This window comes from Grampus griseus, assembly GCF_964374135.1.
Source record: "Grampus griseus genome assembly, chromosome: 15".
NCBI classification, from domain to species: Eukaryota; Metazoa; Chordata; class Mammalia; order Artiodactyla; family Delphinidae; genus Grampus; species Grampus griseus.
This window is the reverse complement of record NC_139009.1, coordinates 58,735,416-58,757,349: the sequence shown is the minus strand read 5'-3', so window position 1 is coordinate 58,757,349 and position 21,934 is coordinate 58,735,416. Positions and strand designations below refer to the sequence as shown.

The window sequence follows — 21,934 nt, the reverse complement described above, 5'->3', positions numbered from 1 at the left end:
ATGAACAGCTTTCCATGTCTGTCTTCAACATTATTTTTTAAACTTTTTTTATTATTATAAAACATGTAGTATAAAACTTAACATTTTAACCATTTTTAAGCATAAGGTTTTCTGGCATTAAGTACTTTTGCATTGTTGTGCAACCATCACCACCATCCATCTCCAGAACGTTTTCATCTTTCTCAACTGAAACTACCCATCAAATACTAGCTCTGCATTCCTGCCTCCCCCCAGACCTTGGTGCCATTCTACTTTCTGTCTGTATGAATTTGACGACTCAAATTAGAATCATACAATCTTTGTCCTTTTGTGACTGGCTTATTTCACTTAGCATAATCTCTTCAAGGTTCATCCACGTTGTAGCATGTGACAAATTTTCTTTCCTTTCTAAGGCTGAACAATATTTCATTATATGTATCTACTACATTTTGTGTATCCATTCATCTGTTTGGGTACTTGGATTGCTTCAACCTTTTGGCTATTGTGAATACAACATTTTTAAACAGCTTCATAAAATTCATTCATTAAGTTATCTCACTCTAGTCAATCCTGAATTTAAGTTGTTTCAAACTTTTTGCTATTATGAACAATGCTTCCTTTTATAATTAACTTCCTTTTAGACAAACCTTTTATAGGCTTAATTATTTCCTAATTTATTTAGGATATTCTTTCGGGTAAATTCTTAAAAGTTAAACTGGAGGGTCAAAGATTATGTACATTTTTAGGACTTTTGATTGTTTTTGTCACACTGCCCTCCAGAAAGATTGTAATATTTCTGCAGTTTACTCCTGCTAGCCATGCATGAAAGAGTTTCTCTTTTTTATTTTTTACTTTTGTCTGTGTTGGGTCTTCATTGCTGCCCATGTGCTTTCTCTAGTTGTGGCATGCAGGGGGCTATTCTTCATTGCAGGGGGCTACCCTTCATTGCGGTGCATGGGCTTATCATTGCGGTGACTTCTCTTGTTGTGGAGCATGGGCTCTAGGTGCGCGGGCTTCAGTAGTTGTGGCATGTGGGCTCAGTAGTTGTGGTGCACGGGCTTAGTTGCTCCGTGGCATGTGGGATCTTCCCGGACCAGGGATCGAACCCATGTCCCTTGCATTGGCAGGCGGATTCTTAACCACTGCATCACCAGGGAAATCCCCAAGAGTTTCTTTTTTTAATCTTTATTGACTTGATAGCTAAAAAATGTTCTATCATTCTTTTAATTTGCATTACCCTCAAATGTTAATGAGAGTAAATTTTCATATTAGTCATTTGTATTTGATGAATTGCTTTTTCTTTGTCTGTTTTTAACTTGGGTATAATAATTTAATAATAATAATGACAACTATAACAAGTAGCACTTAATGAGCACCTACTCTGTGCCAGCTGTTATTTTAAGTTCTTTACCTAGATTAATCCATTTAATGCTCATCAGCCCACTCAGAGGTAGATTCTGTGATCCCCATTTACAGATGAATAAACTGAGGTGAAGATAGGTGCAGTAACCTGTCCAGAGTTACACAGCTAGTAAAGTGGTGGAGCTGGTCCTCAATTCCAGGCAGTTTTGGACTCCAGAGCCTTCACTCCTAGCCATCCAACATTCACCTGTCTTTCCACTGACTAGGCTATAAGCACTGTCAGGGCAGTGAACTGTGTCACCAAGAAATTTAGAATTTATAATTATTTTGTCAAATTCTTGTGAAATATATTTTTGGCTGCTCTTGGGAATAAGGTATTTATCATGTGTTTAACTTGTTACTGCCAGTGTATGGAAAGCTCTTGATTTTGATATAATTACTATCAAATTGCCCTCCTTAATGAGTTCCTAGTAGCGATGATAGTTGTTTACCTGTTGTTTCTGGGAAATCAATTATATCACTTGAAAAATAATGATAATTTTGTTTCCTATCAAATGTTTATATCTCATTGTTTTTTTCTTGTTAAATTAGCTACAACTTCAAGAGCAACAATGAATAATAGTAAAGCTAGCAGCTGAGATTTTCATTTTACTATAGTAAAACTATCATTTTTACTATAGTAAAAACTCCTCCAGCATAGCATTTTCCAACTCTGTCTTGAAGAAGAGATAGTGATAAGTATGCTGTGAAAAAAGTGTTCCATGATCTGATAAGTTTGAGAAATGCTACATACTGTATTTCTTTGATTCTAAGACCCTTGATTCTAAGACTCCCTGAACCTTGTTCAGTCAATTTTGTAATAACTTTTTTGCTGGGAAAAGAAACTTTGCCACATGAGAACTTCCCTGGTTGTATGATATACTCAGATTGCAGATAATGTTACAACTGGAGTAGGGAGGCAGTAGGGAGAAGTGTCTTAGAATATAATGTATCCCTCTTAGTAACTCATCCTATAAATTTGCTTATTAAAAAGATCCTGAAATTAAAATACCGTTGAACTTCATTTAACTTAAGTTTTCCCCGGTTTATTTGACCGGTCAACACTTTTCAGGGGAATACCATTAGCATTTCATAGAATTTTTCTGGGAAAAGCTGCTCTGTGTTTCACTATTAAATAATGAACTATTGGTTATTGATTTCAGATAAAATTTTTTATTGTAACAGCATATCATATTCTTGGTTTATTAAGTATTTTTATTAGGAAATAGAATTGATTTTTTTTAATGTAGTTGTTTTTTAAATTATTTTTATTTATTTATGTATTATTTTTTGGCCTCACCACATGGCTTACGGGAGTTCCCCAACCAGAGATCAGACCTGGGCCACAGCAGTGAAAGCACCGAATCCTAACCACTAGACCACCAGGGAACTCCCTAGAATTTAATTTTTTGAAATACCTTTTTTTTTTTAAATTTTTGGCCACACCCCGCAGCACGTGGGAACTTAGTTCCCCGACCAGGGATCAAACCTGTATCCCTGCATTGGAAGGGGGAGTCTTAACCACTGGACCACTGGGGAAGTCCCTTGAAATACCTTTTTACCATCTTTTGAGAAACCTCAAAAGATGAACTGTTTTGACCCAAGTGCAATGAAATTTATTTATTTTATTTAAGTATAATTGATTTACAATGTGAGTTTTATGAATAAATGTCTAATATTGAAGTAATCTTGCCTTTCTGGAATAAATCCTGTGTGGTCTTTTTTATTTTGATATGTATTATGTAGAGTCTATTTGCTAATACTTTATTTAGGATTTTTTATTATTGATTCATAAGTATTAACTGCCTACAGTTTCTTTTTTGGAGGCTATCTTTTTTGGGGTTTTGTAATAGTTATATAGAAAATGATTTTAGAAAGCTTTGGACCAAATTAAATATCTTGGGGGGAAGGGTAAATTGGGATTTGGGGATTGACATATACACACTACTATATATAAAATAGATAACGAATAAGAACCTACTGTATAGCACAGGGAACTCTACTCAATTCTCTGTAATGACCTATATGGGAAAAGAACCTAAAAAAGAGTGGATATGTGTATATGTATAACTGATTCACTTTGCTGTACAGCAGAAACTAACACAACATTGTAAATCAACTATACTCCAATAAAAATTAATTTAAAAAAATAGCTTAGGAAATATCTGTTCCTTGAATGTTTGAAAGAATTTATTCTCTTGGACCTAAACTTTACTTGCAGGCAGTTCTCTAAAAACTTGTTTAATTTCTTCTGATTTATATTTGTACTCACAGTCTCTACCTCTTCTTTAGTCAATTTTAATTGTTTTTTTCCCAAAAAATTCTCCTGTTTTCATCCAAAATTTAAATTGTGTACATTTTTATAATTTTTGGTATAGAGGATAATCACATAACTTTTAAAACCTAGGTCTATAGTTATATACTCCAAGAATTTTTTGTCTTTTTCAAGGAACTGGCTCTTGTATTTATCTGAATGTCTGTTTTGAACTATTTTATGCTTTTGTCTGTAAAAATTTCTCCCAACTCTTTAAAATTTTTTTCTAACACTTTTTTGGAATTTTTAAATTTTTATACCTTTTGAAATTATCAGTTAATTTTTAAAATTCATATTTGATAATAAGAACATTTAAGGTTCTTCTTATTATTAATATCTAAATAGTCTCTAATCGTAGTTTAGTTTCTCTGTGTCCCCAACACTTTGTATTTAAAATTTCCAGTTGGTTGAATTGGTTTGATTTTTATATTCTTAGCTATAAATTTCTACTTTTATTATTTTGAGAAGATGTGCCTTTCAATTTCTATTTATTTTAGGGATTTAAAAATATTTTCTCACTAACCTAATGTATGATATTAATTTGTGCTAGCAAAGATGTTATTATTTATCCAATGTAAAGTCTTATATAGCTTTAAGACTTATACAACTTAGCAGAGTTGTGAGACAGTTTCCTACTACAGTTATGTTTCTCTAAATGTCTTCTGATATTGCAAAAAGACTTTGAGTATTGTAATGCAGTGTTTTTGGTACATCAGAGTTATTGACAGATGTCAATGTAAATATATTGTCTAGTCCATTTGGGCTGCTATAACAGAATACCATAAACTGGGTGGCTTACAAACAACAGAAATTTATTTCTCACAGTTCTGCGGGGTGGGAAATCCAAGATAAAGGCACCAACAGATTCGATGTCTGGTGAGGGCCTGCTTCCCGGCTCAAAGGCGGCCATCAGCAGTCTTCACTTTGTGTCCTCACATTACAGAAAGGGCAAGGATGTCTCTGGGGTCTAAAATAAGGGCACTCATCTCATTCATCTGCCCTCATGACCTAATCACCTCTCAAAGCCCCCACCTCCAAGTACTATCACATCAGGGATTAGGTTTTCAATTTATGAATCTTGGGAGGATACAAAATTTGGGAGAAATTTTGGGAGAATGTAGATTCAGTATATAGCAATACTTTATCAATGTAAAAATAACATTTGCCCTAAATTCATCTTTGTTCAATATTACAACAGTGACACCAGCTTTCTTTTGTTTTACATTTTTCTGATGTTTGCCATCCTTTTAACTTTTTTGTGACACTTTGTTCTTATTGAATCTCTTATCAATATTATATTGTTGGTTTTGATTTTTCTCCAATTTCAATAGTTTTTCCCCTTTATTATAATTGATAGAGTTGGTCTTCTGTCTCCTTGTTTTGCTCTTCTGTTTTTTGCTAAATGGACTATGTTTTCTATGCTTAATTGTCTCCATAGTTTTGAAGGTGATACCATATGCTTATTTTTAATTCTGCTAGTATTTTACATTTTTTCAAAAGCATTCTTTAACCTGAGTTTTTCACGTTTAAATCTTTGATCTTCTGGACTTTATCTTGATGTAAGTTATGAGGTAAGATTCTGCCTTTTATTTTCTTCCAGATAATTATGTAGTTGATGCACACCATTTGTTATAAGAAACACTCGTGGGTTTCCCTGGTGGCGCAGTGGTTGAGGGTCCGCCTGCCGATGCAGGGGACGCAGGTTCATGCCCCGGTCCGGGAGGATCCCACATGCCGCGGAGCGGCTGGGCCCGTTGAGCCATGGCTGCTGAGCTTGCGGGTCCGGAGCCTGTGCTCCGCGGCGAGAGAGGCCACGGCAGTGAGAGTCCCGCGTACCGCAAAACAAACAAACAAAAACACTTGTATTTCTTGTACTAATTGAAAATGCCATTTTTACCTTATTTTAAATTCCTATTCTTTTTGTATCCATTTTGGATCTTTCTGTTTTGTTCTGTTAATCTGTGTAGACATATGCCAGTACCATACTTTTTTTTTTTTTTTTTTTTTTAGCGGTACGCGGGCCTCTCACTGTTGTGGCCTCTCCCGCTGCGGAGCACAGGCTCCGGACGCGCAGACTCAGCGGCCATGGCTCACGGGCCTAGCCGCTCCGCAGCATGTGGGATCTTCCCGGATCGGGGCACGAACCCGCATCCCCTGCATCGGCAGGCGGACTCTCAACCACTGCGCCACCAGGGAAGCCCCACACTCTTTTGTTACTATGGATTTGTAATATGTTTTAGAACCATGTAGATTTTAAGTCTGTTTCTTTCTAGTTTCCTTGAAACCTTGACCTTTTCTTGATAGTCTCCCTTTTTAACCTCATCCAGCTGTCTTTTCCTCTTAGTCTGGCTGGGCTCTCCTTGTGATTCTTTTGGCCCTATTTTCATAAAAGCTGGGTCTTACTTTATTTGAGGATGCCAGACAGTTCCCTGAAACTTTGTTTTGGATAGGTACAGCAGTGGTCACTTTTCCCTTCCCTTGATTCTTCTTGTTGGCCCCCCGCGCCTTTTTTTTCCTCATATAGTTTTTTTTTTTAACTTCTTTTTCATTTCCTTTTAAAATTTGTGAACAGGGTAAGATCTGTCCAGACTCAATTTTTTAAAAATTTTATTTATTTATTTTTGGCTGCATTGGGTCTTTGTTGCTACGCGCGGGCTTTCTGTAGTTGTGGCGAGCGGGGGCTACTCTTCATTGCAGTGCGCGGGCTTCTCGTTGTGGTAGCTTCTCTTGTGGCGGAACACGGGCTCTAGGCACACGGGCTTCAGTATTTGTGGCACGAGGGCTTAAGTAGTTGTGGCACACGGGCTTAGTTGCTCCACGGCATGTGGGACCTTCCCGGACCAGGGCTCGAACCCATGTCCCCTGCATTGGCAGGCAGATTCTTAACCATTGTGCCACCAGGGAAGTCCTGTCCAGACTCAAATTTATTTTGGAATTGTACTAATCAGTCTTTTTTCTTTTCTTTTTTTTTTTTTCTTCAGGCAACACTTCCCCAGATCAAAAGGAGCCAACACCTTTCATCATTGAGTGGATTCCAGATATTCTTCCCCAATCCAAGATTGGCGAGCTGCGGATCAAGTTTGAGTATGGTCACCACCGCAATGGGCATGTGGCGGAGTACCAAGAACAGCGGCCCCCCCTGGACCAGCCCTTGGAACTGGCCCCTCTGACCACCATCACTTTCCCTTGAGGCAAAACAAAAGAGTCTTTCGCTGCTAAATTTGCACATCCCCACCCTTTGACAACTTTAAATACTAGTTAGGCACTTAGATGGCTCTGTTCCTTAGTGAACTACTCTTAGCTAAGATACGGTTTCTCAACACATTCAAGTGGATTCTGTTGAAGAAAAACTCTTCTTGTACATATAGCCCTTTTGGTGCTGCTGTGTATAGTCTTCATTATAAATTGGGTGGTATTCCTGGCTAGTTTTTGAAGGAACAAAAAGAAAACCAGCCCACAGACCTTCTCGAAGGACTCACCTTTAGAGTTTGTTTCAACCTTTTCCTAATTCTCTAAGAAGTTAGCAGCACTTGCCTTAACACCAACAGTGTTGGAAAGTTAATAGTACCCTGGTTAGGGCAGAATGTTGATGATCATCCTGGCAGAATTCCAGTCATGCCCTTTTATTCTCTTCTCAAAGCACAGTGTCACTAGTTTTTCCAAATTATATCTCATGTTGGCCTAATTATAAAATTATAAACCTTTTGGGAGATTCAGGTGATAGTAAAACAGGAAAAAGAGATCCAGGTGTCAAGGCAGTATTTGACATTTCAAACTAATGCTTGTAATTGCTTGCTTTCTTGATATTTCTTTCCTTCTTTACTCTCCAAAAAGTTTAACAGGTGGTAAAATTCAATTCCTATTTTTTTAATTCATTGATCACAGAATGGAGATACACTGAAAGACACAGAATGAAAGCCTGCCTTTAAGGAGAAAAGAAGGGAATGAACATTTCCTGTTTGCCTACTACATCCCAGGCATTTTCATTTAGATTCTCATTTGATCATTTTTCTCATTTAGTCCTCATCATTCTTTGAGTTTAGCCATCATCCCTTCTTTTATGAATTTAAACAGTCTCTTTGAGATTAAGTATCTTGCTGGAAACAGCATTAAAAATGTTTCATTTTATTCCAAAGTGCATGTTCTTTCCACTGTGTCATGTTGCCTTATAATATAAATTCCTTATAATTCACTGTCCTTGGGAAGACAAGAAAAGTCCTTAGGTAGGCTTTTTGTTTGCACATAACAAAAACCCAACTCTAACCAGCTCAGGCAAAATGCGAACGAATGACTGGTTCATGGACATTAAAATAGGGCTGGACAACCATCCTGGGGTGGAGCTGGGGTGTGGCTAGGCCTCAGAACCCCTGCAGCCAGGGTCTATCTGACCCATCTCCACCTCTCCTGAGGCTTCACTCTCAGCACAGAGCATCTCCTTCTGGTAGGAATTCTGGCTCCTAATGCACCTGAAAGTATGGCTTTCACTTCCACACTATAGAGCAGGACTGACTGCTCTACTCTCCCTGATCCAACGTCCAAAATCCCCAAAAGAAAGGCTCTGCTGGGCCTAACTGGGGTGGGGGTGGGGGAGTCTGTGATCATTTTTGGTGAAAGGGGGAGCTGTGCCCCTACAAGAGGGGGATGGGTAGGCAAATTAAGGGTTGTCTATCTACGATTGAAGAGCTAGCTTGTGTGGAGAGCTCCCAAGTGCTTCTGACAATGGGGAAAATCCTTGAGGAGAGTCCGGAGGTCCATGGAGAATTAGACCTGTGCTGGGCTTTAAAGGAGAGGAAGGTGGGGATTCCCTGGCAGTCCAGTGGTTAGGACTCCACGCTTCCATTGCAGGGGGCATGGGTTTGATCCCTGGTCAGGGAACTAAGATCCCACAAACCGTGCCACACGGACAAAATAAAATAAAATAAAGGAGAGGAAGGGCTTGGATAGGTATAGAGAAGAGGAGAAATTAAAACTAGGTGCGGCAGAGTGTTTGCTTTAAAAGCAAAACACCCGAGGAAACACAGTGGTTGGCCTATTCTGAGAAGTCTTTCAACCTCAGTACTTTGAGGACATCAGTCACTTGATCAAGCCAAACCTGTGAGTGACAGGCAAATCCTGGCTGGGTCTAGCAGTACTTGACTCCAACCACAGGGGCCAGAAGAACCACAGGAGCCATAAGACACATGCCTGGGGCAAATAATTCACCAAAAGAGGCCCCCGCTCAAGCGCCAAGATCTTCCACCCAGGACCACCCCAGCCCACCAACACAGTTCATCAAAATCTGAAATGGGGTTCAGAGTTACATTGACCTTTTCTACATTGATACCCTCTCTACCAGGTCAAGCATGGTCCTAGGAGTACCAGTAGGGTCGCTACACCCACTCCCAGCATCCAGACACCTTTGGGACACCATCAGTATTGACCTCATTTCAGACTTGCCCCATGCCAGAAGAGTAGAGTGGTCCTAGCTACTCCCAACAGTCCAGTGTTCTTCAAACCCTGCACCCACCCATACATGCTCCCATCTGTACCATCCACTGCACACCTCCATTAGGCGTTGGAATCTCCCAGCTCTGAGGGCTGCCCACCTGCTGCTTTCCCACGCTGCAGCCACTATTTGTGTTCTGGAGTGAGCAGCGCAAGACCCTCCAGGTCCACACAGCCTCCTGTCTACTGCACAGACAGACAGACCGTCCTCAGACTGAGTGTATTGATGGGTCTGAGATGGATGGCATCTTAACTCCCCCTCCAGGCAATATGGCGGGGGGCCCTAACATGATGGGCATCATGAGAACAGCTTGCTATTCCTACACCCAGAACACTTTGGTTCACACCTGCCTCTACCAGAACTGCTATCATCTCAACAGCTTGCTACTTACTATTTAGAGGAGCGATAGGCCACTCAGAGGCCTCCAGAAAATCTGACTCCAAGAAGCACCCAAGTGGAGTTCTGTAGGCCTGCCACCTGGCTCTCTCAAGGTACCAGATGTCATCAGCTCTGTGACTCTCTGGGCCTAGCAATTTCCAGTCGCATATGTCCACCCCATCTTTCACTGATTCTTGTCATGTCTGATCTGCCAATCACTTCCCTTCCCTCCAGCCCCCATGTGCATACACATGCACCCACACCAGCCCCCAGGCCTGGCCGCTTACAGAGTACAACCTGTATATGTCATCCAAGAAGCACTCTGCTGTCACTGCCTGGTGTCCCATGTCAGAAACAGGCCAAAATTTGCCCTCCACTAGAATTCAGAGAAATCCCACTCTATGTGCTGAAGGTGAGGGAATGGGCAGGGACTGCCCTCCTCCAGCCCTTCGAGTGAATGGACCCTCTCAGGCAAAAGTCACAGACAACATAGAAAAGTCAGTCACAGAGAACAGCCCTTGTGTCTATTTTTTTGGTGCATTTTCCCAAGATGGACCTGCTTCCCCCCTCAACATACTCTTTTTTGTTTTTTAATCTCCCAGATTCTGATTTCCTAGTTTTCTTCCTTCACATCTTGTGAGATTTGCTGATACTCCGTATTTGATCCTCTTTTTAGACCTCCTTACAGGGAGTTCCCTGGTGGCCTAGTGGTTAGGATTCCAGGTTTTCACTGCCGTGCCTTGGGTTCAATCCCTGGTCGGGGAACTGAGATCCCACAGGGCACGTGGCACAGCCAAAACAGAAAACCAAAACCTCCTCCCTATCCCAGCCCTCCCACCATCCAGCGCCACAAGCTCCCTTCACATCTTTCTACCATCCCACCTGTATCACCAAGGGAGCAGGGTGACATGATAACAACAGTTCTTTAGTGTGCATAGGAATCACCCAGGGATCTAGTTAGAAAGCATATTCTCATTCAGAAGTTCCAGGGTAGGGTCCAAGACTCCGCATTTGTAACATCAAGCTGAATAAAGAAAGTTGATGGACTGAAGAAACACTGCTGGACTGCAAGCCTCACTTTGAGTTGCAGGACCTAATACCTGAGCAGGTGCTGACCCCCACCTTTCATTGGCAGTGCTGGAGGTCGGTGACACTCTGCAACTAGTGGCCCTTGCATATAGCCAGGTGTTTCAAGGCAGCATATTAGTCTGGGCTGCTTTATGGCACGCTCCTGCAAACCTGATCCAACTGATGGAGGCAGTAGCCATGTTCCTAGGAACTAGTTCCCATCGACAGTTACAGAAGTACAAAGCCAGTCTGCTACCATATATGTTCCCTGCCGTTTTTCGCCCTTCTCCCTAGACCACCATCTTAAGGTTCAGATTTTAACCCCTGGGTTCAAACTCCCACTCTGCTACCCGCTTATTAACAGTGCAACCTTGGGCAAATTATTTAACTCTCTGAGCCCCAGTTTCCTCGTCTGGATGATGTGCAGAGTAAATAAGATAGTCTGTTAAACGCTTATTGAATACTATTACCCTTTCGTCTCGCCTATTCTGCACTTCTCTCTTCTACCGTGTTTTCTTATTTATTTACTTTTGGCTGCGTTGGGTCTCCATTGCTGTGCGCAGGTTTTTTCCAGTTGTGGTGAGCGGGCGCTACTCTGTAGCCATGCGCGGGCTTCTCACTGCAGTAGCTTCTCTTGTTGCGGAGCACAGACTGTAGGTAAGGCAGGCTCAGTAGTTGTGGCTGGCAGGCTTAGTCGTGGCGCACAGGCTTAGTTGCTCCGCAGCATGTGGGATCTTCCCGGATCAGGGCTCGAACCCGTGTCCCCTGCGTTGGCAGGTGGATTCTTAACCACTGCCCCCACCAGAGAAGTCTCTACCGTGTTTTTCTAACTTGGCTTTGCTGCTTTTTGTCCCTCCTTAAGAGCTTTTGTACTTACACTGACATACAGCAAGATTAAAGTAAAAGAAAGTCTGGGAGTAAATATGAAAAGGGGTACTGCTATTCCTTATCTTCATATCTTTTCCTTTATTTTTCCCCCACAAATTTTCTATAGCAATATAACTTATGTTGATAAGTTTGAGAAAAGGCGAGGTTTTAACCTTAAAAGAAGGGACATAATAATCAAGCTTCCACACTGTACTAAAAAAAAAGAGGAAGAGAAAGGCTCCCGGCGCCGAGGGCGGGGGCTGGTCACGCGGCAGCCGCCCCCTCGGCTCCGCGAGCTGATGTCAGTCACGTTCTCCTCTCGCCCGCTCCGCCTTTTCCGGCGGGTTTGGTGCTTTTCTTCCACCAGGCGGCGCCGCAGGACGTTCTGTTGCGGACGTCTCTTGCGCAGCCGCATTAAACCCCAGGACACGTCACCACCTTCGCGTCTTTTCTGGAGAGCGCGGGAAGGCGAGAGCTGGAGGACGGTGACGTCACCGGGGTTCCCCGCGTGGCTCGCGGGGGCGGGGCCGGGGACGTGGCGCGCGCCGGGCGGCGGCGGGGGCGGGGGTTGGCGCCGAGCGCTGGCCCGGCCGGGACTGACCGGGCCGCACCCGGCGACGAAGCTCAGGCGCTGCCTCGTGACCCACTGTGGGGCTGGGGTGGGCCGGGCTGCGGGAAAGGTGCTGACGAGGCGAGCTGGGAGGGGAGGGGTGCCGGCGGTCCGGCGCGAGGCCTTCCCGAGGTCGTTAGGCGGCCGGGCCCCCAGGCGTGCCCCAGGTGCCTTCAGATCAGCTCTGAGGTCGGGCACCGACTTCCTGGCACCCTCGCGCGGGCGGGGCCGATCCTGGACTCCTGCCCACGGGTCCGCCGGGGCGGCGGGGCACGTGGGGCCGGGCCGCACCCTGAGCTGCAGACCGCGCGGCTCTGCGGGGAACGAGCAGCTGCGCCCGGGGACCCGGGCCCCTCCCGTTTTCCCGGTATTGGCCGAGCCTCACCCTGGCTGTCTTGCCAGGTGGGGAACGAGAGGGAGCGTGGGCCCTAGCCAGCCTGTTTGCCCTGAGCGAGTCGTTCATATCTCTGTCGGTTTTCTCCTTTGCAAAATATCCACTCCACAGACTCACTAGTCTGGTCTAGCACGTGGTAGTCGGTCAGTCAAAATATAAAAATTGCTTTTCCACTTTTTCTCACCGGATCCTTAGAGCCACTTTTCAGGGGCATTAATCCCAGGGTCGTCCTTAAAACAAAAGGCTTTGTGTGGTTCCCGGTACTGATTTTTAATGGACAGAAGCTTCCCTTTTCCTAGCATGAGCTCCACAGCCTGCCCAGTGCGTTTGGAGGAAAAGGCAGAGGGTTCATCCATGATCTGATGAGTTGAACCTGGGGTCTGGTCAGAATTTAGGGAAGGGTGGTTGGAGGGATTTTCTCTGGGCCCAAGCATCTGTGATACTGCTGAAGTGAGAAGCCGCAGGATTTCCTGCTGGGAGCCCTGTCTAGGGCACACTCTGCCTTGTGGCACCCTTCAGTTGTCTTTCTCCTCTAGCTGCCCCTTCCTGGAATTTTTCATCTCGTGTTACACTGCTATGGTCAAGACATCTTTCCTGGAATGGCCCGAGCCCTGGGGACAAGCTAGCCTCCAGTAGTTTATAGGAAGTTGGTCTGAGTAAACAGAATGCAAGACTATCTCCTGGAAAGAAGAAAACTAATGTATCCTGGAGTGCTTATTTAGCATGTATCGGAGACTGTATTTGCCTTTTCACACAAGTTATCTCATTAGATTCCCACAGCTGGTCGTGTGAGCTAGGTGGAATTATCCCTTTATATAGAGGAGGTTCAGCAGGGTAAATGGCATCACATCTTAGAGCAAGAATGCATCACATCTTACAGCAAGAATATGGTAGACAAAGTGCTCTCAGAGGCCATACTAAAGTTCCACTGCAGGACTCCGGCAGGAAAGCGGCAGTACCTAGTCAGCCCTTTTCTGGGGTATGAGAAGCTCAGGACCATCTAGAAGGTATGAGTGAAGGCTATTACACTAAAGGCTTCCCCTCTATATCCCCTGTCTCTTGGCCACCCCTGCCATTTGTATCAAGGCAAAACCAGGTTAAGCGATGGAACACTTAAGGTACCCTTTGAGACTCTAGAAGCCCCAAAAGTCAGAGAAAGACCAACCCCACCCACACACTTTGCCTTGGTCATGGATGGGTTAATGGAAGGACTCTTGTGTATCAGACTTGGGCCTTTTTTTAGCACCATCTGGCAGGAGCCACCTCTCCTGCACCTGCTCTATCTACAAACCATTGCTCATTTGCCAGTCAATGGTGCGAAAGGCAGAAATGTGGTGCCTGTGTAAGTTAGATTCACTGTTACCTCCAGGGGGGTCTGTGTTCTCTGTGTTATGTCCTGAGAATGGCAGCCCATACTCACTGCTAAGTTGTATGTGGAACTGCAAGAGACAAAAGAAAGACAACAAACACGGAAGTCCCCTTTCCATTTTCTTTTCTTTTCTTTCTTTTTGTAAATTCTTGAACTTGGCTAGAGCAAAAGATAGAGAAATTCCCAAGATAAGGTAAACTAATAAGGGCCCAGGTATTTTGGAGTCATTCCTCAAAACCCAGCGCTTTGTAGGTAAATACTCTTTGGTTTTGAGCAAGGCAGATAGCTTTTGTGTTTTAGATCAAGAGAGCAGATGGGGGCTTCCCTGGTGGCGCAGTGGCTGAGAATCTGCCTGCCAATGCAGTGGACATGGGTTCGAGCCCTGGTCTGGGAAGATCCCACATGCTGCGGAGCAACTGGACCCATGAGCCACAATGACTGAGCCTGCGCGGCTGGAGCCTGTGCTCCGCAACAAGAGAGGCCGCAATAGTGAGAGGCCCGTGCACAGTGATGAAGGGTGGTCCCCGCTTGCCACAACTAGAGAAAGCCCTTGTACAGAAACGAAGACCCAACATAGCCATAAATAAATTAATTAATTAATTAATTTAAAAAAAAAAAAGCAGATGCGCCTTGTTAGTTCACCCTGGGCCACTTTAAATGGAGGGTGTTTTTTTTCTTCCTTTTTGCTGCCAAAGCAGTCCTTTCTATACTGTCACAGGAACTTACTGAAATCTACAAGGCATGGGCCCTCAGGTGCTTATTTGGAGAAATGTCTTCTATTTTGTCAATGTAGCTTGTATACCTAAGTGAAAGGAAATAAGTTTGCTTTCAGACCAGTAAAACCCACATGTAATGGATGATTAGCTCTCCATGAAAGTAAACCTAGAACGTGTCTAAATTTGTTGCCCAAATGTTGGAGGACACTCTGAACACTAATCAGGTGTCTGGGAGCAATCTCAGGAAAGAAGGGCTGGAAAGTGGTTGTAATTTAGGTTAAGTTATGAAGCAGTTTGGAGAACTGAGCAAAAGGGACTTGGCCATCCTCTGAAGTAAAGAAGTGGACCTGGTACTGCCTGAGGAAGGGCAGGTCTTGACTAAGGGGACTTGAGCGCTGTGATTGCCTTGGTCAGACTGCTCCTGTAGCAGGGAAGGGGGGCCCTGCCGTAAAGGAGAGAGGTGACTTTAGGTCGGTTACTTTTGTTCTGAGTCCCTGTTAACCAAGCATTCTTTAGCCCATGAGGAAAAGATCAGCTAGTCAGGCTAATTCAAGCATTCTAGTCCATAGAATGTCCACTGTTCCTTGGTATGCATCAGTACACTGGCATTTGGTTTATATGCCCTGCGACCTCTGTGTGAACTTGGTTAATAGGTGTTTGAGAGGTGGGTCCCTTCACATGGGCCAGCCTGAAAGTGTAAGGCCCAGATCTGGGTCCTTGTTCAATTCAGCAAGATAAGCACTGCTAAGTGGGGATCTGTGGGAAAGAGGGTAGAAGGAAGGGGAGCAGGGGCAGGAAGCCAGCTTTGCCAAGGAAATACTACCCTTGTCTTATTGTTGACCTTCCTGTTGCAGTCACATTCAGGAAAATTATATTATCAGCATAAGGCAGAAGGTGCTAAATTCTAGATGAGTGATGCAGGCATTGAGTGCTGTGGTTTCAGAGGTAGGGGAGATTACTGTAGGAGGTTAAAGGATGGTGCTACAGAAGAGTTCGGTAGGACTTGACAAATGGGTACGATTTCAATAGGTGGAGATGTTGGAGGTGGAGAAGAAATACCCACTGCCGTTTCAGTGAAGTTCCCCTCTAGAGCTGATATAAAATACATGGTCATCTGATCTCTTAGCTGTTAGATAAAAAACACTGTTGTGGCAGAAGAGGGAGTGGTAGGCTCCAGAGAAAAGGAAGGAAAATCAACTGTTCATTCAACAGTTTGTTCGTTCAACATTCATCGAGTTTCTACTATGTGCCAGGCGCTGAGCTGTGTCCTAGGGATATAGAAATGAACAAAACAGACAAAAGCCCTACCTTCAAAAAGTTTACATTCTAGTGAGGAGAAAGAAAGACTATGAAAGGAAGGAAGGAAAGAAGAGAAGGAAGGAGGGAGGGAAAGAAGGAGGGTTAGATGAAGGGCTATACAGTATGTCAGATGTGCTGTGGAGAAAATTAAAGCAAGGGGTGGGGAGGTTGGAGGATGTGCTGAGGTGTTTTTCTTCTAAATTTTTAATGAATTATGTGCAAGCTAATATAAAAGTAAAAGTACACATAGTCTTTGATCATTTTCTGTGAGTTGGGGGAGCTGACCAAGTTGTGACCGAGGAGATAAAATTTGTCTGTGAATATGACCCACCGCCTGCGGAAAAATAAGCCATGATCTGTGAATGGGACACTTCTTCTGAAAGCCAGAAAAACCAGGTGCAATGATAGAGGAAAACAGAATTGTACCCTAAACCCCTAAATATGGTTCTAAGAACATAGGTGTTGACCTCGTGAGATGTGATAGAGCTAAGCGGGGAAGAGGAAAGAGCTAAAGAAGCACCTTCTCTGCTCCTTTTCCTGCTCGGGGGTTGGGGGAAGGGAGGGGGGGAAGTCAGGTCTTGAGACAGGGTGGCTGTGGAATCTGCAGAGACCACATGTGTTTCCTCAGGAGGTTCCTTGTTCACAGATGGGGCTGTGAGGCTGGAGATACGAAGTCGAGGAGGGATCTCAGCCTGCCCACCTTGTGTGTCACAGCACTGTTTTCTGACCGAGGCTTTCAGAGCTATAAAGTTTATCATACTCCTTCTCGGTGCCACATGTGAAATTGGGACGAAAATATTGGCATTCTGAGAATGTTTTGATGAGCATGATAAGACAGAATAGTCAAGGAAGTAGAAGCTTGTGGTTGAGGAGGGAGAGCTCAAAGGTGGATAGTGTGACTACAAGTGTTAACAGACAGTACCCACTGGAACAAGGCTGAGGGATGCACAACAGGGCCTCAAAAGTCTGCACCGACCTGCAAGTGTCAAAGTCCGTAGTCATCTCTGTTCTCTTTGAAGCTGGGGAGGTGGGTGTGGCCCGTAACTGAACTTGGCTCAGCTTACGTTCCTGGCTTCACCTCTCCCCTCCTCTTCCCCCCTCTGTTAATGATAAGGTTGGGGGAAAGTTAAAGGACTTCCTCTGTTGGGGGGGGGGAATGGGGATGACACTTGTGTTCTTGGCTATCTCTGTTCCTCTCTAGCTCTGGCCTTGGGCAAGTCTCTCTCCCTCTTGGAGTTCTGGCTTCCTCTTCTGTGCGAGAAGGACTTGAATTGATCCCTGTTGTTCCCTTAGACATTCTGTAAAGAGATGGAGGCCTCTTCATTTATAACCCAACCTCTTCATGTGGACAGAGGTTGGTCACTTAAAGATAATTAGGTGTCCTTCTTTTCTGAACAGTGTTTTCCCTTTTTGCTTCCTCTGCACAGAAGAGGCAGTGGGTATAAGCACAAGAGAAGTTCTGTGGGGACCTGAGAGGTGGCATCTCACCCAGACACAGTAATGGGCAGTGGACACCACCAGCTTTATAGTCTCAGTCTCTGGTTTTGAAGAATCTTCAGGTTGACCAATGATTTCTGCATGTGGTCTGGCAGTGCCCATGAGACATGATAAATATATCCATACTCTTTGATCTAAAACCGGCAGCCCCCTCTCTCCTGTATGATGTACCGATCCTGTGTCCACCCATTTCTTTCCACTCCCACTGGTATTACCTTAGTTCAGCCCATTTTCGTCTCTTACCTCAGTCACTGCAGGTGCGTCCATGGTCTTCCTGCCTCCACTCTAAGCCTCTTCAGGTCTTCCCCGGAGATGCCTGTCTCCTATGCAGACCTGGTCATGTTACTCCCCTGCTTAAAACCCATCAGCGGCCCCTCATTGTCTTCAGATATTTATTGGCAACTAATATGTATCTACCAGTGTCTCTGAGCCCCATGGGGGACAAAACAAACGTGAGACCCAGCCTCTGCCTAAGCATGACAGCAAGAGCCTTGGTCACCTGGTTCTAATTTCCTCATCCACCCTCGTCTCTTCCACCCCACCCTCTCTTCTCCTTGCACACAGCCATGCCTACTCTCTCTCTTCTACCTTTGCACATGTTGGTCTCACTGCCTGAACATTCTTTCCTTCCCTTGCTTCCCACGGCTGGCTCGTATTTACTCTTCAGGTTTTCAGCTCAAGCATCGCAGTCTCTGATCACTCTTTCCTAACTCTCTTTGTGCCACCACGTTTGGAACAGGGCAGGCACACTCTGTGCAAACATCCACATACTGCCTTACTGTTAAGTGTTGGTGTTCTTGGCTCTCCACCATTTAACCGTAAACTTCTCAAAGACAGGGATCTGGGTCTTATGCACCTTTGCATTCCCAGTACCTAGCATAGTGCTTGCAACCTCAGAGGAGTTCTATAAATGTTTGTTGAATGAGTAACTGAATAAATTAATTAATGTATGAGTGCCCTGTGTAATCCGGAGCTTGACAAACCTGGAGTACAGGGCCCTGGCCTACGCTCTCCTTTTAATGGATCCTTTTTTATCTTGCAGTTCTCCCAGGGAGATGGCTTATAGTGTTCAATATATAGCCTTATACTGTTATGCTGAACTGAACTGTTCAATGCGGGTAGCAAAGTCCATGGGGCAATGGGGAATTCACAGGTGATCTTCAGAATCACAAGCAAAATGGGGCCTACCACCTTGTGCTGTAATGCTTGTACCCTGAGTTTGTCAAATCTTTTTTATTTTTTAACAATTTCTTTTCTTTTTTTCTTTTTACCTTTTTGACTGCGTCCGGTCTTAGTTGCAGCACACAGGATCTTTGTTGAGGCGTGTGGGATCTTTTGTTGTGGTACATAGGCTTCTCTCTAGTTGTGGCATGTGGGCTTCAGGACGTGTGGGCTCAGTAGTTGTGGCGCTTGGGCTTGGTTTCCCCGCAGCATGTGGGATCTTAGTTCCCCAACCAAGGATCAAACCCACGTCCCCTGCATTGGAAGGCAGATTCTTTACCACTGGACCACCAGGGAAGTCCCTGAGTTTGTCAAATATTATTGTAAATTTGGTCCAAGGCTGTTTAAGTCAGGGCCCTGGGAATTCCCTGGTGGTTCAGTAGTTGGGACTCTGTGCTTCCACTGCAGGGGGCGCAGGTTCGATCCCTGGTCGGGGAACTAAGATCCCAGAAGCCTTGAGGCACAGCCAAAAAAAAAAAAAACCGACAGGGCCCTGCTGCTCAGGATCCATACATGGAACCTTCCCCAAGCCATATTCCTTGAATCAATTCATACCCCCCATGTTCCCATGTTCTTCTTTACCTGGAAGAAAATCTACCTGTTATTAATGGAAATGGGTGATTTTCATACGTGCTTTTGAGCTGTCTTTTGCAAGCTGACAGATTTCTGAGATTCTCAAGGACACAATCTGGCAGTTTCCCATCTGTCGATTAGCTTATATTTTTCAGTGACAAACTGTGTTTCAAGCCAGGATGTCCTGACAGGAAACCTGAGAAACACAACACTCCTTCCTGCCAGTGTGTTTTGTATGTATCTGTGGAAGCCACAGTGGTGCAGTAGCTTCTGGCTGCTGCTTTCAGTCTGTGGCGTTCCTTATTCTCAATCTGGTTGGGGTTTTCCTCTGAGAATAAGCTAGCACAGAATGAATCTCATGGTAGCATTCGTGGTGATGCTGTACACCGTGTAATAGGGAGTGGTCCTGCAGTCTCCGTAGGGCCTTCTGCCCCGTGTTCCCAGCAAATTTAGCATCACTCGCTCGATGGCAGCGTTCTGGCCCAGCACCCCCAGGGGAGGTATATGGTATGGTTCTAGACACCTGACTCCCTGCCAAGCTCAGTGTCACTGAGAATGACTTGCTTTTAGACTCACATTTGATTTGAGCAGAACCTTTCATTGAATGCACCTGACATATGTCTCAAATTTCCTGCATATGAGCCAAGGAATTATAGCTAATGAAAGCTGAACGCTCTGACACTGTTACAACTAATTAACACCCTAAAAGGTTAGAGAATCTTGTGTGGAGTACATTACCTAGAGTTTGAACTCTGACTCTGATCTTTGTAATGTAAAAGCTATTTCCCCAAAATCTTAAAAAAGGGAGAGGCTGGAGAAAGCCATTCTTGTACATCATATTTCTGACACACAGCTAACCATGAAAATGTCCACAACTTAGTGGTATACTCGTTACCTTGCAAATGGATTTAAAGAACAAAACGAATGAGTCCAGACACATTAATGAACTGAAGGTGCCCAAACAGGGTTATTAGAGATTGAGGGCTGGAGCTGAGTGTCATGTTTGTTTTTGTCCCCAGCCCAGGGCCTCGGACAGCCATGGATACATATTAGGTGTCGATTGACAGTCACTGAATTACTAAATGGAAATTTACTGGGGCCCTCTGCTCTGCTAAACTCCACACACAAATAGACCTGCCCCGTGGGATTCTTAGCAAGAGCAGATATTTTATGAGAGCTGTCGCTCCGAGTTGATTGGATAGACAAAGTGGAACCAAGGGATTGTGTTTTTAAAACCAAATACATTTACTCTGCTAAATTTTACAACTGGGATGTTCTACTTTGGATGAAGTTGAACATAATGACCTCTAACTTGAGGTTTGTAGGTTCAGGAAAATATAGTTGGGTTTTTTTTTTGGTTTTGTTTTTTTTTTTAAGACACTGAAATGAACCCAGCAGGCGAACTGGCAGGAAGTCAGACTGCAGCCCTTGCCTGAGAGGATGACACAGGCCAAAGGAGAGAAGGAAAACAACAAGGCAGCCAGAGCTAGTAAGTCCTTTTACAAAGTTTTGCAGAGCTTTCCAGGTTTTTCTGGAAAAAGGAAGAAAAGAAAGAGTAAAGGGCAGGAAGAGGATTGGTTAACAGCTGGCTACAGAAATGCTGATGAGAGGATTTGTGTATTGGTTTTGTTTTTCTAAGTCAGGGATAAGGAAAGAGGTTGTGCTTGGCTTGGCGCAGTTTGCTGGCCAGGCGGTCTTCCTGGTCTGTGTGCTGACGCTGTTGTTCTAGCCACCGGAGGAGTGCAGAGGCCTGCTGCCCTGCGTGTCTCATTGAAAAGCAGATGCAGACTGCCTTCCAAAGATGTCTAAGGCATGTGGAAGAGCAGAAAGGACAGGAGTTTTTTTAAATTTTATTCTGCTTTTAAAATGTTTATATGTATTTACTTTTTTGGATTGGTAATTCATATACATGGCTCAAAACTAAAATAGTATAAAAAGGTAAATAGTGAAAAGTCTCTCTCCTGTTCCTGTGCCCCATCTGTCCATTTCCCCCATCCCAAATAGATAACTCTGTTACTAGGTTTTTGTTGATCCCTCTAATGATGTTTTTATGCATATACAATCTAAAACAGGCATATACTCTTCTTTACTCCATTCTAACATAAATGGTGCCATGCTGTGCACACCTCCTGCACCTTGCTGGGTTTTCCCCTGACTTAACACTTATGTCTTGGAAACATTTCCTTATAAGTGTATAGAGAGCATTCGCATTTTTATTTTTATGGCTGCAGAGTTTTACATTGTATGAATGTACTGTAATTTAACTGGTTCACCTGATGGACAGTTAGGTTATTTCCAGTCTTTTGGTATTACAAATGACGGCGTGGACCTTAAAAACAGACGTACCGGGCTTCCCTGGTGGCACAGTGGTTAAGAATCAGCCTGCCAATTCAGGGGAAACGGGTTTGAGCCCTAGTCCAGGAAGATCCCACATGCTGCGGAGCAACTAAGCCCGTGCGCCACAACTACTGAGCCTGCGCTCTAGAGCCCACGAGACACAACTACTGAGCTCGCGTGCCACAACTACTGAAGCCTGCACACCTAGAGCCTGTGCTCCGCTACAAGAGAAGCCACCACAATAAGAAGCTGCGCACCGCAACGAAGAGTAGCCCCTGCTCTTCGCAACTAGAGAAAGCCCGTGAGCAGCAACGAAGACCCAACGCAGGCAAAAATTAATTAATTAATTTTTTAAAAGCAAAAAAACCAGATGTGCCTTCAAATCCTAGTCTGATGCTTGATTTTAGGCCTTCAATGCCTCATCCA

General features: G+C 44.2%; 1 protein-coding gene across 1 annotated transcript in view; it reads left to right on the top strand.

Annotated features, from left to right (window-relative positions):
• Nucleotides 1-7,829, top strand: part of LOC309833451 (uncharacterized protein C2orf42 homolog) — a 29,659-nt gene extending 21,830 nt beyond the window's left edge. The window contains exon 10 of the mRNA XM_082671762.1: nucleotides 6,676-7,829. Coding sequence (XP_082527888.1) covers nucleotides 6,676-6,884 — 209 coding nt within the window. The 3' untranslated portion in view covers nucleotides 6,885-7,829. The remainder of the gene's footprint in view (nucleotides 1-6,675) is intronic.
• The last annotated feature ends 14,105 nt before the right edge of the window (nucleotides 7,830-21,934 follow it).